Genomic DNA, 25,530 nt, shown 5'->3' on the forward strand with positions numbered 1-25,530 from the left:
TTCTTAGATCACCTCATATCATTCCTGCAGCTGTTACAGCACAGGAAGGTGTCCTAAATCTGAATGACTTGACCAGGTCTGCTGCAAAAAGGATATTGTGTGCCATTTTTACTCATTCATTAAATTAATTTTCAATATAACTCTTAATCTTAGAGCTGTGAGAAACTTTGTTATTAAATTTCTAGACTGTATTGAAGAACTGGAACAGGAGAAGAGTCTATGTTCATAACTGAAGGCAAACTCAAAGCAAGGATCTGTAGTTAAAATTCTTTTTTCATAGAAACTCTGAGGAGAATGTGATCTTTGCATTAAAATTTATTGACATTGAGGTAAATGTTACTCGCTTTAATTATAATAGTTGTTATTAAGTCTTGATTTCAGTAGGTAATCTGGATTAAAGGAAAAGATGTAGTTTGACAGTATTTCCTTTAATGTGGTTTACTTCATCCAGTTTCACGTAGAGTTATGGTGAAAGTTTTTTCTTACATTATTTGCGATATAGATAGCAAATTAATTTATGTTGGCTAGCCAGGTCTTTAATCTAAAATAACTTGTGAACACAGATGGTCCCTGGAATTGTGTCTTTTTGTTTCTCTGTATTAGTTGTCTTAGCTTTTGAAGTCTTGTTGTATTTTTTTTCACTCAGAGTCTTTGTTTCTGCAACCTACCCAGTTGTGCCCTTTTTTTTTCATGTCTGCAATGAAGGGAAGTTTCTTAAAAGCATTCTTCATATATCAGGAAGAAGCAAAAAGAGCATCATCACATCTGTGCTAAAGATGAACTGAAAATATATGTGTTACCTGTGTGGTGTTCAAGAGAAGAGGTACAGGAGACAGGAGGAGGACCTCTATGTTGCTAGGTGTGGCACTTCAACAAATGAAAGTGGTTTTGGTAGTTGCAGGGCCAGACCAGCTACTTGTGTGTTTTTCTAAAGGTTTCACGTACAGTCAGTATTTTCTATTTAAGATGAAGCTAGTATGCTGAACAATGCTTGGACTGCATCAGAACCCAGACAATACTGATAGTGAAGTTGTGCGGTTGTGCAGTCCTTGCTTGCACTTAATCAAACTTTTATAACATCTGGTCTGATACTTCCCCCAAAAGTGATTCGTTAGAAGACTAATGGAAAATTGCAAGGTGTTTTGTTTTTTTCTGAATCTTATTCTCTGCAATACAGTATTTAGGACTAGATTATTTGTTTATAATGTGACATTTACAGTTGAGACTAAGCTGTGTGTCAAGGCTTCTGTGGTTAGTTAAGTGATATGCAGTGCAGCAACGTCTTTTATTAATCTTGCAGATGTGAAGTGGTTAAGGTGAATTGTTAAGACATTGTAAGATGCAGTCAGTAAACCCTCCTTTGATCTTTTATTGTGAAGCTACTTATAAGATGACCCGTAAGCATAGCCTACTTGGCTTCATGTGATTGCTTTTGCATACAGTATAGTTTTGGAGGATTTTCTTGGGGCTGGGAAAGTGTATAAATTAATACTGCATGCAAAATCTTGACTCTTATGCTTCTGGAGTTATATTTATGTAGTTTGTATGTGTAAGGATGTATCGTACTGTCTTTCTCTGACCCTTCTGACTTGTTTAAAACGGAGAATTGATGACCGATAGGCATTCTGCGAGTGTGGTAGTTTTACTCCCATTCAGGGAATGGTCCTTTTATTATTTACTGTCTATTGTTTATATTGGTGAAAGTGTTCAGAAAATGCTATGTGTTTTCATGGATTTTATGATGAGTGGCATCAGAAATGAGTTCTTGGCAAGTGTGGCTTCACCTTCAGACTTCTTGCATACCTTATACCAGTCCATAGATGAATTTCCAAGGTAGTTTTGTATCAACAGTATTCACTGAATATATGAATATAAGTATAAAATTTGAGGTGCCTTGGACTTGTGTTCTTAGTGTGCTGTGAAATGCTGTGTTCAGAATCCAACTTCTGCTGACATTAGTTATTTGAGAATATGCCGTGCTTCTACAAAATTATGTCAAATCGCCATCCGAGCACTTTGTGGAACATAAGAGGCTCCATAGTAGTGTGGCATCAAGAAGGAGCACTGGAAGAGTTAAAAATAGCTGACTGTCATGCTGGAGAATCACTTTTCCATTTTTCTGATCTATCTGTTTTGACTCCAGTAGCAGATTAGGTGGGATCTCACCAAAGAAGAGACACCCTGTTACTTGATATCGATCATCCTGGGCATTGAGCAAGTTTGGAGGTGAATAAGAGAGAAGCCTGTGATATTATAAATAAACAGACATTCATAACTCTCATTTTTTAACTGGATTCTTGGTCTTCAAATGTTCTTACTTTTGGTGTACAATTTTCTACTTGCCTTTTGTAGCTGAATACTAGAGGGAAACAAGCATTTCTGAATGATACCTATTTCTGCTCATTGTATGGTCTTACAATTTATTGTTACCTTTTCACCTTTCTTTGTATTTAAGCAGTCCATTGCTTTTTTTGGGTTTTTGTGGTGTTTTTTCCCCCCTCAATGATCCTCTGTGTTTTCTGATTTCCCTAAACCTTTTATTTCAGGAAACGCCCTAAGCTAAATTGAGATTCAGCCAGAGATCTCGCATAGAAGTGTTAAGTGCGATAGCTGAAGTTGTGCAAAAACTGAGTAGCTGAAAATAAGCCTTTACAATTAAGTGTTTTAGGCCACTGTATGTGCCGGTGTTTGGCATCCTTTTGGTTTGTGTGTTGCTTTTCATCAATTCTTAAGAGTAATCTTAGAAGAAAAGTGCTGTATCTCTGTGAGTAGGAATTAGAGTGAGAAAATAAGAATATCTCATGTGAAGCCCAGAATGAAAAGATCAAGTAGGTTGTACAGTTTTATTCTTGATGAACAAAGAAGTCCTGATGCTACCTCTTCCTTTTCTGCTAGAAGTCTGGGTCCTGTCTAGCCAGGAAACTGATGAAGAAGCAACATTAAGTGCACGTTCGTTTGGATTTAATTTAACTAAAGTAACCAATATTTTGAACAATGTGCAGTCTTGCTAACTGAAAGTACATCCTGCTTCTAGCCAGAGGCAAGATCTTAAGATGCAGTTTGCAAATACTATTTTCAAAGACAAATATATCAACTTGAAAATATTTGTATTTTCAGGTAATGTAATTCTTCCATTACTTAATCTAATTGTGGACTACTTTTTAAATGAAATTCGGTGCTGTAGGTCTCATGGAGGAAAGCTGAAGCCTCTTTTCCAAGCTGAATGCTGAATCTGCTGTGACAGTAGAAGCGAAAATAAGGAACCATTCACAGCCTTATCTACAGAAGATTGAAGTCATAGATCCCAAGAACCTAAACAGAGGACGCACTGGGTAAACTGGGAGCACCCTAAGCAATGTGGAAATACAAGACTGTGGTTTCATGAAGGATAAACTTGCTTCACTGGAACAGTCGGGTAGACTGAAAAGTCATTCTTTTGCCTAGGCTTTGCCCAAAATATAGCTTGTTTTGAGATGCATATATTTAACTTGCTGGAAGTAAAACTATTCTTCAGTAAAAGATTTAGGATGTAGTACTAACACGTGTTCAAATGCTGTGGTGACTATCATAGTCTAAGTAACAGATGACTCTTAGAAGACTGGACATGCTGATTTGTATTTGGAAAGGTCTTCTGATCTAAACCTCCAGAGCTGATCTTAAATTTCAGTATGCTTTGGACATTTTCTGTTACCTTATCAAAGTATGTGTTTGATTTGACTTAACAGCAAAGTGAGTCTTAAGGTATGACAGGTTTCTGCAGAAAATGGCGAGCTTTGAAGATGCAGAGGAACCAAAAAGTATGGTCTAAACAAGAACTAGAGTGATCTTAAGAAGATTGAAATAGACTCTTGTGGAGACTTGATTAAACAAGTTTAACCCTCATTAATTTGGTAACTCTCTACTAAAGATCTAGTCCATGTAGTAGAAGGTGGGGTGGGTATGAGTGATTCAAATTTATTTGGTTAAATTTATTCAGCTTTTTGTGTAGGTGTCATTGTGTCTGTGAGCTCAGGCTTGCAAGTGTGAATTGCTTACCATTGGGTTCCTGCTCGTAACTGTCAGATTTTTCCCTCTCTTGGAAATTCCTGACCCATTAAATGAGACACTTCTGGGACTGTCTAATGCATCAGCTGCCCACAAAGCAGATGCAGAACTACAGCAGTTCACAGCTTGGCATGTTACGATAAACCAGCATTTGTTTTAGTAATTTTTTTTTTTTTAAATACCCTCATCTGAATCTTGCAACAACTTAGCAGTTGCCTCAGAAATAACGAAGTTGTACGTGCATCTGCATATGGGCAGAGGAGTGGAGGTCAGGTTCTAGAGTTGTCGTCTTCTAGTCAAGGTATGTTTGCGAGTTGGACATTCCCTCAGGAGCTACCATCCTTAGGTTCAGGATACTGCTGCCTTGCTGCCAGAAACACAACAGGGTGTTCTGCCCAGGTTTTGGCCAGTTCAGGTAAGTGTTTCAGACCTTTTACAAACCCACCTTCATCAGTGGATTTAGCTAATAAAGGTAACTGTGAAAAGAAGCAGTTAAGGTTGCACCTCCATTTTTGCAGAGGTAGCAAAACTATGTTGCAGAAGATGGTAGTTATTGTTGGGTGTTGGTATATACGTCTTTCTGTTTAACCTCAGGACAGATACCTTAAGCTTTAACAAAAGACCTGTTTGTGAAATTATACATACGTTTAGGTGACTTTAAGCGATGTTTGCTCATGTTCAAATACCATGTTTCTCTTAGAAGTATTGATTGAGAAGTCAAAACAGATGTGAGTTACAATTACTTGGGACTTGTCTGGGATGGTTCATTTATCATGGAAGAACTAATTTTATTCCTGTTAATGAATGCTAGTAGCTGGTGTTCTCTATTTGCATAGAAACAGGGTCCTTTCAACAGATAAAACTTATCATCTTAATTAAAATGATGTATGGGAATTTTTAAGACTGCTCTCGGGCTACCAACCTGATTTGTAATAGAATTATAAAGTATCCTTCCACAGTATGATTTACAGTATGTAAAGGGCCTACACCAGCCAGTCTTAAATGGCCAGTAACAAAAGATCATATAATGAGAGAAATCTATATATCTGTACCTTGATGATGTGTTCATAATCTAAATAAACCTGAATTAAAGCCAAACTTCTAACCATGAAGACAGTGCAAGTAATGATACCTTGGTATCCAAGCTCTGGCACTGGCAGGGATGTACACAATGTGTGGTTAGAGAGAAAAATAGACAGGAGGGACAAAAATTCAGGTGATATTGGAATTGCAGTTGAACTGAGCATTGCCTTATGTCAGTAGAAGGAAACCCGATACAAAGCTTTACTGGTTCAGCAGCCAGTCTCACAATCAGAGTAGAGCCAGGATTTCCAGATGTTAAGCAGATAACACATGGAATTTGAGGCTAGGTCTTGTTTCTGCAACAGAAGTTAAGCTGCCTTTTTCCAAAGAATAGTATCTTAAGCCAATTGGCAAGTTTATTCTTGAAGTAACTTTCAAACAGCATGAGTGCATTTTTACAAGAAAAGTATCTTGACTGAAAATTTCCGTACCTTACTTGTAGTCCTGCTGTTTTTAACTATTTTTGTAGCTTGAAAGAATAAGTTTAGTGTAACAATTATGTGAAGAAACAAATGCTTATATCTGCTTTTAACCAGAAGGATGCATATCAGGAAAAGCATGTTGGGTATACAATGATGTGGCAGTTCATTAACTGGTAAAAGTTTTAGAGCTATATACTGATCCTTCTCTGCAATGACAGAAGAGCCAAATTTGCAGCAGTAAATTGCTGTCTCAGTTCTTAAAACTTGCTGTATAGTTGAATACTTAGCTTATGCTTAGCAAGATATCATAATGTGGTAATTATTCATTCTCTGAATTTAATATACTTGTAGTATTTCTTAAAAATTGAATGGTGTTCTTTCTATTTATTGGCTGCCTGGATTTTCTTTGCAAGCATAAAAAACATTTGCAATTAAGCTTCTTCAGGAATTCTGACATCATCGTTTTAGCTGGAAGTCTGACTGGTAGAACATGCACAAACGACTTCCATGGGGGATGGTGACTGTTTTACAGAAGCAGGGAGAAAATGCAAAACCATGGCAAACAGTCCCCAAAATAAGAATAAATCTGACAAAAGTTACAAGCTCTGATTAAGGTTTAAATAGACTCTATAGCTTAGGCTTTATAAGGGACTCCAAATTTGAATTGACATGCTTGAATTTTTGCACAAAGTTGAAACTTGAACTCAGTAAGTGTTGAAGCATAGCATGTTTTTTAGTAGCTTAAGAATGGTTATTACATCACTTGCTTTGAAATGACTTTTTACACTTTGTATGAAACTACTGAAAGTTGCACATGCCTTTTAGTCTCTCACATTAGGAAGTTTTCATCTTGAGATGTCAGTGGCTTCAAGCAGACCAATTTTCATCCTTAGAACATGCATTGAGTTTGTGTTCAGATTTAAGATCTAGCTGGGAGTTAACTTTGACTTAAGAAAAAAAAAACCCAGATTTTACTCAGCTATACTAATTATAGACAGTGGAACTAATCTCACAAGGTAAGGTCACGTTAGCTGCTTTGCAGAAAGTGTCACTGTGTGCAGTATTAGTCAAGGTAGCTCCTTTCAATGAAAGGAGCAAAACTTGCCTACGCTGTCTCTGAGGTTGTGTCACTGTGGGCAGTTCAAGGAGCAACTTAAACCTCAGTGCCCTGTTTGTGCTGCAATAACTTGTTCTCAGGTCACTGCTTTTTTCTCAGGTGGTTAGTATGATTTGATGTCACTGGATAAGCTTAATCACACAGCTTTTTGAAAATCCTGTGAAGATTCTCTGGCATCAGTTAAAATATTTGAACATAATTGAAGAAATACTTTTGTCCAAGAAAAATTACTGTATTAGTGCCCAGAAGAAGTTGGTGTCCAACTGACAAAATACTTGTTTGTCAAGACAAGAAGCTATCAAAACCAGGTAAAAACTAGAAATAAAAATAGCTCCTAGCTTTGTTTACCAAACAGTTGACTCACTCACAAGGAGTCTGCATTAGCAATGAAATAGCTCTTCTAGGAGTCTTGAGTATAAAAGTCTTTAATTAGACCCCATCACCTTTCGGTGTATCTTGTCATCAGAATTGATTTCTGAATAATGTTTTTATAAAAAAAGTGTTAAAGTCAGCTCTGGAGTATTTTAATTTCTCTTTTGTAAGAGATACCACTTGCCCTGTTGAGTAAGGTTTATCTGAGTTGCTTTAATTCCTAAAGTGTCTGAAAGTTGGTGAAAATGAACAGGCTTCTGCTTTGGGTTATGTTGTCAAGGTGCTGCTTAGACACTGAAATTATTCTCGGGGGGAAAAAGAAAACCCACAACCACAAGAAACCCACAACAAAAAATTCCTTGGACCTGAGGGATAACGATTCAGGACTTCCACTTACATGTAAGTATTTGGGGAATATTAAGAACACCACACATCCTCTCTAATTAGTTGCATCCCTAAAGAAGAGGTTCTAAAAAGAGAGACTCAAAACTTAGTGGAATCTGGATGGTACAGACAATTAGAAAGATTTAGGTTTCGCTGTCTGAGGCTGCTCCTGTACCAGAAGTAGGAAACATCTTGTTTGAGAAGATTTAATCCTCTGACCTTGGTTGGTCCTATGGCTGAACTAGAGCTATTTTTCCAAATATCTGACCATTGTCATCTTATTCCATCTCAAGGCCACTATCCCCTCTCTGAGAAGCAGGTTTTTCTTCCTTGTCTTTTTTTTTCCCCTCCACTGCTAATTGTAAGGTAAACCAGTTGGTTAATTTGCTTCATCTGTCATTCTAATGTTTGAAACTTTTTCTCATGCAAACAGTTGAGATTAATTTAGGAGTGCTGTTCCCAAGGTGGTTCTAACAAAGCGTCTCTTTGAGAGAGGTAAATGCGCAGGGGCAAGACGTATTATGAAAATTTTAGTGAATACACTGCAACTTCACAATACAACCAGAATGTCAGGGTCTGAACAATAGTCATGGTGTCTGAAAGTTCTGAATAATCATGATCCCTTCTGAAAATGATAATGCTTCTGGGAGGGACTATCTATTAATTCCAGACCTGAACAGCTAGTTCACATAAGCAAGTCTCAGGGATATCTTCACGTAGCGACTGTATTTAGTACATGTCTTTGGCCTGGGGCTGCACTCCAGTTACAGCTTCATTTGCTTTAATATTATTTGTAAAGATTGGATTATTAGCTTTCCCATTCCTCAGAAGGTAAGAAAGTTGAATCAGAAATCAAAATTTGAAGCTAAAGGAGTTGAAAGAAAACTAGCAAACTAAATTCTACAGAAAAACCTCAAAGCAAACAAACAGAAACCCCACTTTCGGAAATACCATACCAAGCCAATGGTATTTGAATCTTGATGAATTCTTCATTGCATGGTTCCTTTTTAGGAAAGCTTTACAAGCAGTAACTAAGTGTGCAGCTTCTCGATTCACTGCTAAAGTAGGGTTTCTTATTCCTCCACTTTCTGAGCATCATCACTTTGGTTTGCCTTTTTCTGGAGATATAGTTCAAGAAGTTATTCAAGAAAATGTCCAGGAGGTGCTTTTTCCTGGTTTACCTGATACAGGCAGAAGCTGAAAGCAAGTTCCACCTTCATGGTCCTTGACAGATGTGAAGCTTTTAAAATACATTTCTAGTGTGTTGTCTTGGTTAACATTCCTTCTGTTCACATGGTGTTTATTCAAAGATCTGCTCATCCTTCAAAGAGAATATTGGAAAAAGGGTCCATGTGCCTATAAAGCTCTTGCTCCTCTAGCTTATTAGGTACTTTAATTTTAAGTGTGCCATTCAGAAGTAGAATTAAGCAGTTACTTCAATACACTACACTAATGCATTAATACATGCATTAATTAGAAAAAGTAATATGAACAAACTAATGAGAGAGGCTGCACAGACCTGGTGGTTTTATGGACTTACATTTCAGGAAGTATGCAAGGCAGTTACTGAAGTGCCACTTGGAGTTGATGGAGGCAATCTGAAAGCAAGCTCTGTACTTTGGAGAGATTGTATACTTGAGACAGCATTGGAATCCAGTTTATGTGAAAATGCTGTTTCTTGAAGAAGAGTAGCTTCGCTCGTTTTTCTCTTTCTAGGTAAACCTTGCATTAGACATCTCCAGAGTTCATAGTTATGTCAAATACCTGTGCATATAAATATTTGACTCAGCTGTTCAAAGCCAGCACCTGCTCCACTTAAGAGGAAAAAAAACCTTGCCTTTTGCATGCTCCTATCTTCTTGTTCTTTAGCACCTGTGTAGAAACCACAGTCAACGGTATTTTCCTGCTAAGGAGGAAGGAGCAGAAAAATGAAAAAGCAAAGGAAGTTGTCATTGCTCTCACTCCTTGCAGGTCTATTGCCTTAAAGGTAGCCAGCCTTCAAAATTTCTCTCTTAAAATAGACTGCGTTAAATGAAGAGGGATTGAAACAGGTTACTTTGGTTTTTTGGTAGCAATAAGTTTAAACTTATTTATATCTAACTGTTGGGTGATTAGTGGATACTTCTCATCAACTGTCTAATAAATATGGGTGGTTTCTGCTTATCTGTTACACAGTTATCGTAGTCTATTCATTTCTGTTGTGCCCCTTTTAGTATATCCATTTTGCAGCCCTGAGATTGGGTTGAACTTAAGTATCCTATTCTAGAAATGCTGGCCATGCTGTGATATAGCTGTAGCTTTAGAGTGGTAAGTTTTAGATGAGGAAACACTTAAACCTAACTGTCTGCTTATTGGAATGATTGAGATCGTGTGATCTAATGATCCTTTTTCCTCCTTTCCAGTTAATGCAATGGCTTTCTGATAGCTTTAGAACTGAAGGGTATCATTGCAATGACTGGTTAGTGCAGACTGCTGAAAATTATTCTTAAGGTGCTACAGTGAGCTATGTCTTGACTGTACAAATGGTTTTGTAATTACATATTCTTCCAAAGTTCTCCCAGTAATTTCTTTTTTCATGGATGGGAGGGGATGACTAGGTGAAATACAAAGCATAGCCTTTATAAAGAAATATTTCATGCACTAAGTCCAGTGTCTCTTAGAATGGCTAGAAAAGTACTGTGGTGGTGTTTGGGTTTTGTTTGGTGTTTGTTTTCTGAGGGTTGTTTTTGGCTTTTGTTTTTTAGGCAGAAAAGGAAATCCAGCAGAAGTGTGAGCTTCCTTCTCAGGCTTTATAGTTTGCATCTTTTTTGACAGTTGAAGTTTTTACTTAACATCTTGCTTGAAGCTTAGTGGCTTCTGTTGCTTCAAATGCTAACTGAAAGATAGGGTGCTTTATGGCTTAAACCTCTTTTATACTTTGTTTTCTTCCTCTTCTGCCCACACTCGTTTGTCATAAATGAGTCAAAAGGAAATCACGTTGGCAATGGATGAAGCTGAGTACAGTATTAGTTCCAGAGTCAAGCATTGTGTCAATCAGAAAGTAAAGGAAGAGCAAGATCAGGGTTTGCGATGCAAGCAGTCTGTACAACATGTGATACGGGAAAAATAGGTTTGAGCTAGACCAGAGTCAGGTCAGGCTAGTTGGGAATCCCTGGCAAGTCAAGTTAGGCAGGATCAGAGCCCTAAATAGTCTGGGGCACACTTGCAGCCAACGGGCGTTAAGTGAAAAAGTGTGTGCTAGGCTTTTATTCCAAATGGTGTGGCCGACTGGAGTGTCCTAAAGCAGTTGCTAGCTTCATGAGCTGGTGGTTTCTTAGCTGAGAAGGAGGCAAAGACCTGTAAACAGGGAGGTCTTCTTATGAAAGTTCTCTTACCTAGGAATTAATTTTTTTCTTTTCTGTTAGAAAACAGTAAGAGGAAGGTGAAGTGACATCAGGACTGCTGCTTAATGCTAGTTGGGTGGTAGATCTAAGTGAGAGCAGATGATAGTGCTTCTGCTGCATGCTGTGCTAGGGATGTCCAAGTTAGCTTTCTTAAAGCGTTTTGGAGGATATGTTGGTTTGCGTTTCATTCCAAGATGTCATGGCCAGACTACCTGATGATAGACCAGTGCAGAGATGCCAAGCTACCTCTATGCTGTATAGGTGTGTGTATATATAAAGGATTACTGTGTGCTTTCAGTGAGTTAGAGTAACTGTACAAATGACCAAACAGTTTTCACGGAGAAAGAGCAAGTACAGTACTTAAAATAGCTCATTGCCCAAGTTCAGAGTAAAGATCAGAGAAGTATTTGAGTGTTCTGCAGTCTGGCTTTTTCACGTCTTCAAAGATCTTAGAAAAGCTTTTTGCTTAGGTGCTTCAGAGATTAAGAGGATCAGCCCACCAAGCTGTAATAGTGTGTGTGTGTATGTGCTTTAATTATGTACCACCACTTAAAGTAGTGAAATTAGCTCCAGAGTGTTGTACAGCAATTGGATCTTTAGGGCTGAACTTCCAAATCTGGATGCTGAAAGAAGCCTTGGCTTGCATTAAATTCCTGAATATCTGTTTAAGAGCCAAAATGGAATTGCCAGTCTCTCACTAAAACCAATCTGTTAGCTTCTTTATTTCAGGATTGGAATTTTCTTTAAAGAATTGTCCATCATTCAGTAAGAAAAAGTCACAAATGACTCAACACACTAGGTAAAAGAGATATTTGGTAGTTGATGCTTAAGTTCTGTTACTTCTAAATTACTGTCAGCCTTTGTTATTGACGTCTCTGTATTTAGTTGCTAACTTCAGACTGAAGACTGAAAAATTCAGATTAAACTGTTCTTTTCAAGACAGTGAAATTGCTGCAGTTCACCCAGAATCCTGTACTGGGATTTCCCTTACACCCACTACATTTATGTCATTCTTGTGACACCTTTCCAGAAATAAAGGCATAACTGAACGTTTGTTTTGAAGAAATGACAGGTAATGTAGTCACAGACTTAACTTGTCATGAGTTTGAGACATTTCAGTACAGTTAGAGACAATCCTTTTCCCTATTGTTTCCAGAAAGGATGGACAACTTGCGGGTTTGTGGATCTAGTTGAACATTTACAGTGGTGCCAAATAGATTAAACTTGTGGTGTGCATGGTTCTGGTGGTGCATGTTTGCAAATATGTAGGGAAGGAAACATAGTTTTTAAAGTCAGGAGTGAAAGAGTGTTCTATTAGGTGTGAAAAATCACTGAAGAGTCTCAAAGTTTATTGTGAACAGAAGCCCATGGAGAGACCTGCTTTGCTGGGCATCAGGTCAGTATTTCATTATGGCTTTCTCCTTGCATTCCTACTGCTTGCTGAAGGTGCAGGAAATGGTGTAGGTAAGTTGAAAGACTGATCATTGTGTGTTTGCAAGAAGAAAATTAAGATGTTGATTTCTCGGGTCTTCTGACAATGTGGAGTTAAACAGCAATGGCAAAGATGGACACTAACATGGAGGTGCTCTAATTTGTATGTAAATCAACTTAGCATTTTGTACTAAACACCTAACAGATGGTGTGACTCCCAGAGATGCTGTGAAATTACTGCTGATGAGAGGAGTCTTTCTTACCTTGCTTCTGCCACTTACCTTGTACAAGCACTTTTGTTGGATTCCTTGCACTTCCCCTCTTCCCCAACCCCCAAATTATTCCTCAGCTGGGGAGGGTTTCAGCTTTCAGAGAGGGTGAAGAGGGGAGAAAACAGGTAACTCAATCTGATCGGTGTTGGAGCCAGTGCAGGAAAGGAACTGAGACCTTCCTCCCAGCGCAGCAGTAACAGTCCTGTTAGCTCGGTTGCTAACTGTAATAGAACTGTAATAGGTATGTGCTCTTGAGCAGTATGACCCAAAGACATGTCCCAAAATCTGTGGCCTTGTTTTGTTTTTGCTCTGTCAGTTTTCAGCAAAGATGAGCAAGCAGATCTGGCAGGCTGCTGTAGGCAGCCACACTAGCTAGCGTGGAACAGAGGAACAGATGTAGCTTGTAGGACAGGAATGGTCTCAAAATAGTATTTTTGTTTCCTTCAGTTATTCATGAAACTAAAGTCATTATAACTGTGGTTAGATATCTAGCAAAACACTAATCAACTTTCAGACTTAAACAGGGATTTTTTTGAAAACTGACTTCTGGAATCCTGCTGTTCTTTTTGAGAAATGTTTGTTTGCTGGGAAGAGGTTGGTTTAATTTTCTTATACAAGTCTCTGTGATTCTTCGTTTAACATTTAAGTGTTTCAGAATGAGAAAGTGCATGCTATCTCCTCTTGGATAATTGTTTCTTATCAATAGTAACTGTTAGCTTTACTGTAGTAGGTTTTATTCAATATTTCTTTATGGAAGAACAGTAATGAGGTAGAGGAAATACTATATCTGATGGTTTGCTGCATTGAGTTGATAGTTTGAAAATGGCCACTGTATTAAAAAAAACTAACTAAGCCCTTTTATCAAACACTGCTTAGTGAACTGGATTGTGGTGTCATGGTTGTATTTTCTGCATATAGATCAAACTTCGGGTCAATAGATACAAACTTTGCATGTTATTTCAAGTAAATGACAATACAAATAAAGAAATGCTGTTACCTAAAGAAGTTTCCCATTCTGTTTTTTGTCAGTATGCTGATGCTTTCAGTTCTTCGGAGGAGACTAGAGACACTTTATGCATGTCAGCTCATATGAACAAAATCGTTTACATATGTATGTGTATATATAAAATTACAAAAACCTGTGTGATATGAAATATTTTGGGGGTTGGATAAGGAGAGGATATAGTAGCTGTGAAACTTGAGACATATTCTTAGAATTACTGTATTAGTACCATAGGTAACAAACATTAGCAGCTGTTTACTCCATAAACCTATTCAACACTGTGAATGTAGTGGTTGTAAAACTGCAAGCTCTTTAGGCATCTCTGTGGCTCTTGGGAATATTGGTTTTGGTCTGTTGTTGCAAAATATATGGTGCAGGCAGCTTCTTGTGAGTGAATGAAAGATCTTGAGAAACCTGTGAAATACCTTAATGCTTGCTGTGACTATAGTTGAGAGGTGCTACGGACTTGTTTGCGTGACTGGAAGAGATTTTGTAGGTTTCTGGAAAATGTTATGAGATGAACACACCTTGCTGGATGGTATGCTGTAATCCAAGTAATTGTCCTCTCAATTGAAGTAAATTAGTTTCTATGCCTGATTCCTCCTGTAAATAAAGGAGATGAATCCATCCAGAGGCCTTTGAGGAAGTGATATTTGCACATGGGTGCAAGCAGTTCTTCCAGATACTTGTGTACTTTCTTTGAAACACCTGTGATATTTTGGCAGGATCATGATACTGAGGTCTTTATTACAGAGAGTCTTAATGTGTTCCTGCCTTTTTCTCTAAATTACTGTTTCATGCGCTATAAAAATCTCCATTTAAAGAACTTTCCAAGTCTGTACTATCTTGACTATGAAATTAGGCTAGATAGCATGCAAATAATGGTTGTTCTTTAAGGGTTAAAATCCTGATAACAAGCAAAACCTTGTAGGTACTTTATTTGTGCTAGGTGAAAAAGTAGCATTGTTCAGCAGTTACTATGTCTTGAATAAATGTCCATAGTTTCCATATTGTGTAATAAAGTGACATCCTGCTTAGGTTATGCCTGGATATAATGGTATATCTCCTGCATTTTTCAGTTGATATTAATATTTAACTGTTCATGTCTTGTTACATATGCTATCTTACAGTGTCTGTAGTAATGCTAAAATAGCTGTCCTGTTTATCAAAATGATGAACAACTTATTGTGTGTTTTAGGTATTGAGGGTGATTTATCTCTTGCATCATGCGTGAATACAAGCTAGTTGTTCTTGGTTCTGGAGGTGTTGGAAAGTCTGCTCTGGTAAGTACTCCGTGAGGCAGTTCAAGTATGTTTTCCTAGGCTTCTCATGTCTTTTTTTTTTTTTCTCTAATACACTCTCTACTTACCCATACTTCTTTTATGTAAGTGTGCACAAATAAACATAAAAGTAAGTAATGACTGTTGAGGGTTCCTGGGTAGAATAGGTGCATCCTTTACTGGATGGATCCACATCCATTGGCGCGGCTCTCACATGCTAGTATGTTTGTACAGGTTTAGTTGGTGGTACTTGGTCAGATCTCTGCCTGTCTTACATGGTGAAGTGCATAGCCACAACATTGTGGAAGTCTCTGGCTTCACTGGGTAACCCAGCCATAGGTCTGTGGGAAATCAAAGTTGCTTCATGAAATTCGCACAATGAATTGGATTGCCTTTTTCAAGCCTTGGTGACTCCTGTCTCTGGAAGGGTCTTCAGGTGCTGTTTGCTTAATGTTTGATAGCAGTCTCTAAAGCATTAATACCTCTTTTATGCAAATATAAATAGATATTTGCATGTTTGTAGGAATTTTAGCATGTTTTCTACATCTTTACCAGCAAGTAGGTATATAGCTGCAGCAGGTGGATGCTTGTAAACCAAAGAGCTTATGCATTTTAGTTAAATAATTACAGAATAGTTTAGTCTGACCTAGACTAGCACTGAAAAGTTTAACAGAATAGGATATTCTCAGCCCATCTAAGAACTTTGTGGTTTTCAGTTTGTGCACTGTATCATAAAGTAAGGCTTAGAGGTCTACTCTGTCACATAAGAACTATTCTCTTAGGAAGTGGTTCCTAACAGAAAACTTGAACAACAAATCATCTTAGATTGTGAAAGAACTTTTTCCTTCACCTCTGAATTCTTTATCTTACTGCAGCATTTCTGGATTTGAACCTGTCTGCTCTGACTTGGCCATTGAGTCTTAAAGTTCCACTTGACTTGCGCTAAAAGCGTCCTACGTGCTAGGTACACAGGAATATCCTACTGAGTCTAGTTAAGACTAGTAAATGCTGGCAGTTGTTTTTTGACTAATTGCTGTGCTGGAAGATAAGTAGCAGAACACGCAGTAGTTCTAAATGCAAATGTAAAAGCCCTGCAGTTGTACAGTATCCTATTCAGCTAAAAACTAATAATGATTCCAACAGTTAGACAAATCTTAAGTCAGTGCATGCTTTAATTCTTACACTCCGAGTGAGAGTGGGTAAAGGACGGTGTAGCGTTGCTTCATCTAACAGTACTTAGTTAAATAGGTATATCCATCTAACTTCCTATTGTTTCTTATGATTTGTAGTTATGTCAATCACGTAATGTGCCTTCAGAAATGCAATGGATAACTGACTATACACGTAGAACAGTAATTTGTGTACAATGTTTACAAAATGTCAGTATACAAGAAGAATCTTACAAGAACTTTTGTGTTGCAGACTGTACAGTTTGTTCAAGGAATATTTGTTGAAAAATACGATCCCACGATAGAAGACTCCTACAGAAAGGTATATGCAAAAGACCTCTCTAGTGTTACAGAAACTTAAAACTGCAGTAGATATTGTCAAATATTTTGAGTCATTGCTTGAAAAAGGGTATGCCTGGTCATGCCACGTAATACCAGGTAACTTAACAAATGAAATGTAAATTGACAATTGTTTGTAAACAAATGAAATGTTTGAAATGTAAAGGTGCACATAAAGTCTGTATAAAAGGAATAATTTGGGACCAGCCTTTTAATGTTTAAGCATAATACCTTACTAGGCTAGACAGTAAAAAATAGTAATTTCATTGTCAGAATTGGGAACATTGATTTTAAAAAAAAAAGTAAAATGCACTACCACTTTTTTATTTTTTATAATATTTATTATTAGTTCGTGTATGTGTTAGTATCTGCAGGTAGATTTGGGCTTGTATTTTGGAGGTTTTAAGCTGCTTTGCTACTAGGAGAATCTGCTAAAAAAAAGTTCACACTTCTAGAACACCAAAGGCATCGTACTGTATTCCTAACAATTTAACTGATAGCTTGATATGCTTCCATTAGATGGGCTGTTGTTCTATTAATAAGTTAACACAGACCTATCATAAATGAACAAACATTTACAGTGGCCTGTTAGTTTCTCTCTTCCCATCTTCGGCATGACAGGCTGACAGGTCTGATTCTGCTTGCCTCATCTTGAATCTCCATATTGCTCACTCTTCAGTTTCAGCTGAGACCATGATTAATATTCCAGGCTAAGATAGTTTACATCTGGACTGCTACCAGAGGAGTTAACCATTTGGTGAAGCAGATTAGGAAACTGACACAGTCAAAAACTAATCTATCTTTCTTTTTTTTTAGATTAATTTCTTTTTAGATGCATTGATACTCTGATGTGTGGCCGCAAAAATGCCAGTGCCTATACAGGGGAGGCAAGATGCACAAACCCTAGGGAGTGGGCAGAAACTGCAGGACCTCCTCTTTTAGCACTGGGCTACATTTATATTGGAATAAAGAGGCTGTATTAGCAGCTGTTGCAGCCTATAGTTACCAGAATCTCTTCTGAACAGAAGAGGAATCAGAGTAAAATGATAATTTCACACTTGTTTTCTTTAACCTCATAGAAATCTATATGCTAGAAAAATCCTTGTCTGTCGTCAGCATGTGGGCTTCCAGCCAAAGCTAGAACTCTTATTAAAGAGACAACAGCAACAAAAAATTCTATATAGCCACTTTTTCTGTATTAGAGCAGGAATTTTGGATTTTATCCACATGTTTGGTGCAGGCCTTTGCTGGGTCAGGCCCAGTAAATTACTCCAAAAATATTCACAAGCTGTTCTAAAGTGAAATGTTTCCTTTGTTATATATTTACATTCTTCAGGTCATACTAGATTCATGATGTTTGCTGGGTGAGTTGTTCCAAAGACTGTTTCCGTCGAGCCTGAAAAAGTAAAGCCATCTCAAGAAATTTTGCTTTTTGCTAAGTAATTTTTTAAGCAAAGATCTTACAATGTTACTTTCAGGTTTGGTCCTGAAATGACTAGGAATATCTCTGTGTATTCTTCTCAAATCAGCCAGATTGTTGAAGTCTTGCTTAAGTCTGGACAACACTTTATGCAGTCATTTTCTTCCCCTTGCTGCTAGTTAGAATTCTAACTTGTTGCTTGACTTGGGTGACTTGAAAATGTATTGGTTTGGCAGTTGCAATTCTGTACTATTAATCTTAAATCTAATTTTATAATATTTGAAATTGAGAGGATGTGGTTTGACATATTTTGAGTTTGTCTGGAACTACATAATTTGAGCATGAAGTCTTAAAACTTGACATCTTGGTTTACTCCCCAAATATTTCTTCATAAAGAGAGTAGATGCTGCTGAACTAGCTGAGTAACTTTGTCAGCAATATATGCTAAAATAGTGGCTATTGAAGGAATCTCCATCCCTGTGTGACACGGGAGCTGTATAAGAGGAGTGGAAATGCCTACCACTGCCCCACAAGCTCAAATCTAGTTACAAAAGAAAAACTCAAAGGTAAACCAGTGATAATGCATATATCGGGAATAGGGGACATGAAGTTCTTTCTAAGTGCTGATTGGCCAACTAGGAATTTTACATGCACATGGAAACAAGGGAAGTGTACCAATGGCTTGAAAGGAAAAAAAAAATGCTGGTAGCCTGCTTGAAACAGCTTGAGGGTGCTTCCATGTCCTTTGATGCCCTTAAGGCTTTTTTTTTGACGTAGGAACTAGGTAGAGGAACTCTGAAATAGATATAGGAACTGATCTGGCTTCTTAAACCTTCCATTTCTTGCAAATATTTCTAAGCTGGATCAGTTTCCTAATTAGTGACACTAAGGGCTTGTTTTGGGGACACCACTTTTAGCGGTTTGCTTGGTTTATTGTTTGCTGTGTACTACTTTTTCTCTTTGTTGATATAATTAGTATTAAATGAGCATTAGTATGCTGATCCAACTTTCTAGCTTTCACCTGTACTTTTCTTGCAATCTGTGAATAATCCCTGAAACAGGTAGAAATTAGTTGTGCTAGTTGCTGACAGCCATTATTACAAATTTAGCAGCCTCCTTTTTAATAATCAAAAATCCCTAATCACTTTGCAAAGTGGTACGTGGCTGCTGACGCTGCTTTTGAAAATGTCACTAGGGCTCTTTGAAAAGCTTCTTCTTTGCTGTTTTCAAAGTGTATATCCATATAAACTACTTAAGCCATTATGTTGCTTTATGCATTATGAATTTGTTTATAAAACCACACAATTCCTGGTGTCTTCAGAGGGGAGAGTTGCAAGAGGAAAAACGCTAACCATATCTTTCTCTCTTGACAGCAAGTCGAAGTAGATGCACAACAGTGTATGCTTGAAATCTTAGATACTGCAGGAACGGTATGTAAACCAACTTTCCTAAATACTGATGTACAGTGTTCACCACCATCAAAAGCTGTAGAGATGTAAATGATGACACGTTCCCTTCCCCATTCTCTAAAGAGTAATTGTGGTCAGTATGTTGGATTAAAGGATGTTCGTTAACATAATAGTATTTAAACAAGACTTGAATATTGCACCAGAAAATTAATTGCAAGTTTCCTGTGAGCTTTAAAAGAGGTTGTACTGCTGTTTTAAGTTTACGTTGCCGAGAGGAAAATTTAGGCCTGATGCTTACAAGGGTTTGATTTCTTTTGCTGTAGAAAATACTTGCTTTCTTGTCCTCCCCTTTTTCTTTTGTATGTGAGATGTACTCTGACATTGGAATAAAAATAGCATCACTTTAGTCAGCTTATGTGAGCTCAAAACACAGGGTTTATGCTGACCCTTTGCATACTGGCCAGGTTTTTCTCTGACTTGTTCTGAAATCTAATGAAAGCACTCATTTCCTTCACTGATTCCAGTGAGTGCAAGCTCAAGACCCTTGGAGTGTAGCATGTGTTTTCTGAACTACAATAATAATCTGGTCCAATAATAATTTATTTAAATTCCATATTAGAGTAAGGCCATGTAAAACTACAGAAAGATGGAGTGGCTGTTCTCTCAAAATATATTGGGCTTTTCATCTGACATACAGCAAGGGACTTAATGAGTGATTGATCAGTCACAAGATAGCCAAGTCACCAGTGCGAGAAAGGCAAATGCTGTTCCACAGTCATACTGGTGAGAGTTTTCAAACAGGGAGAAGTCCTAATGCTGCTGTGCAGTGCACCAGTGAGTCTTCATACGCAGTATCATAGTTGTCAGCAAAGTTTAGGAAATGTGACAACTCTATTGAGTATCTCCATCCTCTAGTCAATCTCCTTGAAAACGAAAGTAGAATTTAACATAGGAAAGTGCCCAGACTGCAAAATGGAGGCTGAAAAGGGATACGCTTACTTTGCAATGCGTTTTAAAGAACAGTCAGGAGATAGGAAAAAGTTGGCATGTAAGGAAGGATTTGGGAGGAGTGTAACTTCTGTAAAATCTACAGATTACATTGTACCTTCTGCTGTACCTCCTCTCTTTTAAAATTACTATAGTTTCTGTGATTTTTTTTTTTTTTCCCCAGGGTATAGCCTTTGGCAATATCTAGATATTGTTCAGCCACCCCAGATAACGTTCCAAACCAGATTTATTGAAAAGCAGTTCAGTTTACTGTAATGCTTGTAGTCAAGCAGTAAAATAGTAGTCAGTTTAAAAGGGCCGGGGGGGGGGGGGGGGCACAAATGCATGTACTTGTGATCCATTTGTGACCTGAAGTATATGGCAGTTTGTGTAAGGAAAGTGCAAACTGAATGCAACGTCTGTATCTTTTTTTTTTTTTTAATTACAGGAACAATTTACAGCAATGAGAGACCTATACATGAAAAATGGACAAGGTTTTGCATTAGTATATTCCATCACAGCACAGTCCACATTTAATGATTTACAGGATCTAAGAGAACAGATTCTTCGAGTCAAAGACACTGATGATGTAAGCATCTCTAAAAATGCTTAATGCCTATATTTACAGTTTTAATTACAGATGTTGTAATGTATACACTATGATTGGATAGATTCCAAGCTTTAAATTAAGAGACGAATCAACCAGTAGGTGCATAGTACAGAAATGCAACTCTTAAGGCAAACTGGAGAAATTGTAAATTGTCATGTGGTATATAAAGAGAATTATCTTTTTAATCTCTTCCTTTAAAATACTCTGTTTGAAACTGTATATAATGTTATTCACTAGTACTGATTACTATCAATGAAGGTTTAAAAAAGGTACGGTTTGATTTTTCTCTTCAAAATGCCTACTGTTAATGGTATTTTAAAAGTACAGAATTCTAAGTTCTTACAGAAGGCAGTACCGTAAGCTTTAAACCTGTATGTTATGTAGCTTTTATATTTTGTGTGTGTGACTGCAAGTAAGTTTGGTCATATTATTTGCACACAATTTCAGTATGCACCTCTTAGCATTACTAAAGCTATAAAGAGAGGCTAAAACATTCCAGTTTATAATTGATTAAAAAAACCCCAAACTTACTGCGGTTGTAAGAAGTGAATACTTAGTCCCTTAGTTTGCTTAGCTTTCCTTAGCAAGAAAGGTATTTCAAATGTGAAACAGCAGTAAAAGTGTTTTTTTTAACAGAAACACCTTGTAGGTTGTAGCCATCAGACAGAAAGTCTTCCCTGGGGAAAAAAAAGGCAAGCAATGAACAGTTTTTGTTAAGTGTGCTCATGGAAACTTTGATCCTTTCCTTACTTCATGTATCCACATATGCTTTTGCTGGAAGCAGACACAGAACACATTACATGTTTCAATTTCAGGGAAGTTCACTGTGACTTTTGTAATACAAACCACCTTGCACTTTCTTAACTGTAAGCATGTGCAGGTCTTGCCTATGTTCAGTGGATTACTTACCCATTATCACAAATGTATCTCAAAAGGGTAGTATTTAAGTTGCACATTTCTTTCCTGTCCAGAGCCTACCAAGTTATAGCCTTGTTTAGCATCAAAGTAATTTTGTACACTAAAAGATAAATGTGACTATATTCAAAACCTTAGTTTACATAATATATTTATGCTGATTTGCGTAAGCTTTCTTTGGTAGTAATTCATTTGAATTGTATTTCTCATTAGAATGCTCCCCTCAGTCCTGAAAGCCATTCCATAGTATCAGGAGAAAGATAATGAGCTTCAAGGTGCAACTTGAGTTCTTACCAAAATTTACATAAAGTTTTTCCTATGCCAATGCTTAGGCATTACTTGCTTTCTCAGTGAGGGGAAATTAAATGATCAAAATGCTTTTTCAACACTTGAATTTTGGAAAAACTTAGCTATGTCCTTAAATTAGTAAAAGGAAGAAGAAAAAAACCTGAACAACTTTGTATGATTACCTTTTCCTGCCACAAAGGTTAATTCAGTATTTTCTGTAATTAGTAATTTTGATAAGCTAGCATGTTTCTTTCCTCTGTGTGCATCAGCTTACTAGTGAGAACTCTGAGCAAACTGCTCTTGAAAGGAGTGCCAATACTCTGGAAGCAGAGGAATGGTGAAAGCTTTTGCATCCTTCATCATGCTACCCAGTACAGACCACTTTTTCCAGGATTTCTGAACATGTGAGAATCTTGTAGCATATTGTTCAGTAGATTTCTTGACACCTTAAACATCTCAATGAAAACTCATTAGGTCTTCTAGAAAAAGATGTGAAATCTTAATTGGCGGTGTAGCAAATCCTCAAACCGTTCCCCCCACTGCCCTGCCAAACAGCAGGCAAAAAAATGGAGTCACTTTCATTTGAATGTCAAAGTCTCACACAACTGTAAACTTAAGTTTCTGTTATACCAGAGCTTAATTACTCTGGAGGTCAGGATCCTCTAAGGATTCAGAGGGGGGTGTGTTTTTGCATTGTGCCTTCCCAAAATTTAATGAATTCTTTGCTGGTATTACATTGGTTTTAGGTGCCTATGATTCTGGTTGGCAATAAGTGTGACTTGGAAGATGAAAGAGTTGTGGGAAAGGAGCAAGGTCAGAACCTAGCAAGGCAATGGAATAACTGTGCATTCTTAGAGTCTTCTGCAAAATCAAAGATAAATGTTAACGAGGTAAGGCATACTACCTATGAGGGGAGGGATGGCAGGGAGAGAAGGATTGGATACTGTGTTCTGGTAACCAAACATTACCATTTGTCAAGAAAAACTAACAAAATCATGAATAACATTCACTGTAATGGACAAAACTGTACAAAGCTATTGTGAGAATTTGTAAGATATTTCCACTGAGGGATATAGTTATCTTTGACTTAGGACTCTTGAAAATTATATTAATGTTAGTATAATTAGCTTTCAAATTATATTCCTATGAATTTGGGATAAATACTTTTTTCATGTTACATTCCCTAGTTGATATAATCTCTATCCACTGAGAATGCACTGCTAGACTGCTCTTTTTTTTTTTTTGTAGAAAAGAGAGAGACCTTTAAGAGTTAAGTCCTTAAAACTAAATTATTTAAGTTATTTGGTATTAAATTATTTGAGATGGTAAGGACAAAAAACTCTTAACGGTTTTGTCTAAATTAACAGCTGATTAGTGAAGAGACCTGAATAAGTGCTCTGTTTAAAAAAATAATTTAAAGAAAGACATCAAAACCCTCTCTGCTATGTAGCTACTTATTTATTTAGCAGGAGCTAAGTGACTGATCAAACACACACATTTTTGGGACTGCCTTCTTATCCAGGTGAGGTGCCAGCATAAAGGAAGGGATGCAAAAATTAAAAAGCTGTGTTAGTGTTTACATTTCTGGGACAGCTTGAATATTACAATAAACCCTGCAACTCATTGTGTCTTCTGGAAAACATTGCTGGCAGCGTCAATCAGGCTAAAAGGGCCTCTGTGCAAGACTTACGTGTAATCAAATGAGTGTGATGGTTTTAAGCACAGCTGATTTTAAAAATGAGTAATGTGTGTTTAATTAGTTGGGAATTTCTGGAAACTATTCTGTTTTTCTTAAATACAAATTAATCAGCTTAACTATATAAAAGTCATATGTTTAATAAACTAGAACTGAATTTCAACAAATACCAAAAGTCCTTGTTGGAATGTTTGCTGTTTTGCAGCCAGTGCTTAGGAAACTGCTATCATGGTTTTAGCATGAGGACTTCCTTGATTTAGGAGATGCAGAAATAATGGGAACAATGTCAGTTATGAACGAAACAGGTGCTGTTTAATTGTAGTATCTAGACTTGTCTTAAATTAGCCTTTCAACAAAATCATGTTCTAATTAGAATTCTAGGAGATTCAAAGTGTGAGAGAGTCTCATAGACAAGTTCCTTTTCTAGGAAATGTTACGCTTATGTCATGCTGTAGTCCTAGAGAGGCTGCTGAATTAATTCTCTAGACTTCAGTATTTTTAAAGTATCTGGAAAAGTATGATCTCATTCAAATACAAGAGACAATTACAGAATATGCAGTGTACTTGAGTTACCATGAAAATGTGGAGTTAAAACTTACTAGAACTTTCTTTAAAAGAGTATCTTGAGTGATTTGAGTTAGAAGAAAGCCATGGCCTGTTTCTTGACTTCGGCGGTAAACTGCAAAGTAATAGTGCATAGTAGTTGATCATTGTGACATGTATCGTGTGTGTTCAGATAAATTTGACCCAGAGATTAAACAGCTGCAGATTATAGATGCCTTTCCAGTTTGCTTCATTGAAAGTGGAAAAGCCTTGACAGACAATTATCTTAAATAGAAAATAATCGGGTCTTAATTAAGTACATGATTTAACTTTCTGACTTTGTGATAACCAAATATTTCCAGGGGTTCCTGAGTATAAGTATATTATGTGTGAAGATTCAAGGCTTAAGGTTACAAGAGAAGCCTCTTTAATTCCAATAACCAACTGATTTTTATATTCTCAGATCTTTTATGACCTTGTGCGACAAATTAACAGAAAAACTCCAGTGCCTGGAAAAGCACGCAAAAAGTCATCATGTCAGCTACTTTAATACATAGCTGTACTGTAGCTCTGAGCCAGGTAAACCTTTTAAAATTTTCTGTGTATTATGGCTATTAAAACCAAACAAAACCTCAGCAAATGTGGTAGCTTGTTCATGCAGAACACCATTGAAAAGTCTTGATTTACGTTACCATAGAGATTTTTAGTGTCTTTATTCTGCCGTTCTAAAGTCAGAACTACAAATAAGTGCAAGATACACTGTTCACACTAATACAAATTTTTTTCAAGCTTTAAGGTGTTAGTAGAGCTCAAATTAAGGATGTTTTTTCTGATACTTCAAAACTTTAGCTTTTGGAAATAGGGTTTTCTTTTTAAAGGCTGATAGAGTATACTGCAAGAGCTCAATTATCAGGAATGCACACTGTAAAATATTGCAGTTTGCATGCTAAAATGTCACTTCCTGCTTTGAACTCCTGCATATATTTGCATGATGTCATAGGAATTTAGCTTGCTTTCTTTGGACTATGGGTATTTTATAGGTTGCGTTGTACTTAGTACATTTGGAAGAGAATGGTGAAGTGATCATTGTAATGCTCCAAGTATTTGACCTGGAGCTATTGGTTACTAGATCACTTTATCATTTGTTGGTGGTTGGCTAATGTTCTACATGACTAAATCCATGCTTGAAGAATGCTGCTGAGGGCTCAAGCAAGCTCCAGCCTGCTCTTTAGCAAGTCTTTTCAGAAGTTAGTCAGCAGGCATGAATTTTTTTCTGCAACTTGTTCTTGGGCAGGTTGTTTCTCCCTTTCCACCTCTGAACCTTAGTATGGACAGAGGTCTCTTGATCGACTTGACATTATGC

At 37.1% G+C, this 25,530-nt stretch overlaps 1 protein-coding gene across 3 annotated transcripts; it reads left to right on the plus strand.

Moving 5' to 3' along the window:
* Positions 1–14,737: 14,737 nt before the first annotated feature.
* RAP1B (RAP1B, member of RAS oncogene family) lies at positions 14,738–24,717 on the plus strand (the record flags this gene model as incomplete). 3 transcript variants are annotated; one of them, XM_082014452.1, is made up of 6 exons in its annotated part: positions 14,738–14,794; positions 16,214–16,282; positions 19,093–19,149; positions 20,564–20,704; positions 22,675–22,818; positions 24,631–24,717. In XM_082014452.1, 6 exons carry the CDS (start codon positions 14,738–14,740, stop codon positions 24,715–24,717), a joined length of 555 nt encoding a protein of 184 aa, XP_081870578.1. The 3 variants fall into 3 exon arrangements, with proteins under 3 accessions (XP_081870578.1, XP_081870580.1, XP_081870579.1); XM_082014454.1 differs by lacking the exon at positions 20,564–20,704; XM_082014453.1 differs by lacking the exon at positions 19,093–19,149.
* Positions 24,718–25,530: the final 813 nt, after the last annotated feature.

Source organism: Phaethon aethereus (assembly GCF_964289735.1).
Source record: "Phaethon aethereus genome assembly, chromosome: 1".
NCBI classification, from domain to species: Eukaryota; Metazoa; Chordata; class Aves; order Phaethontiformes; family Phaethontidae; genus Phaethon; species Phaethon aethereus.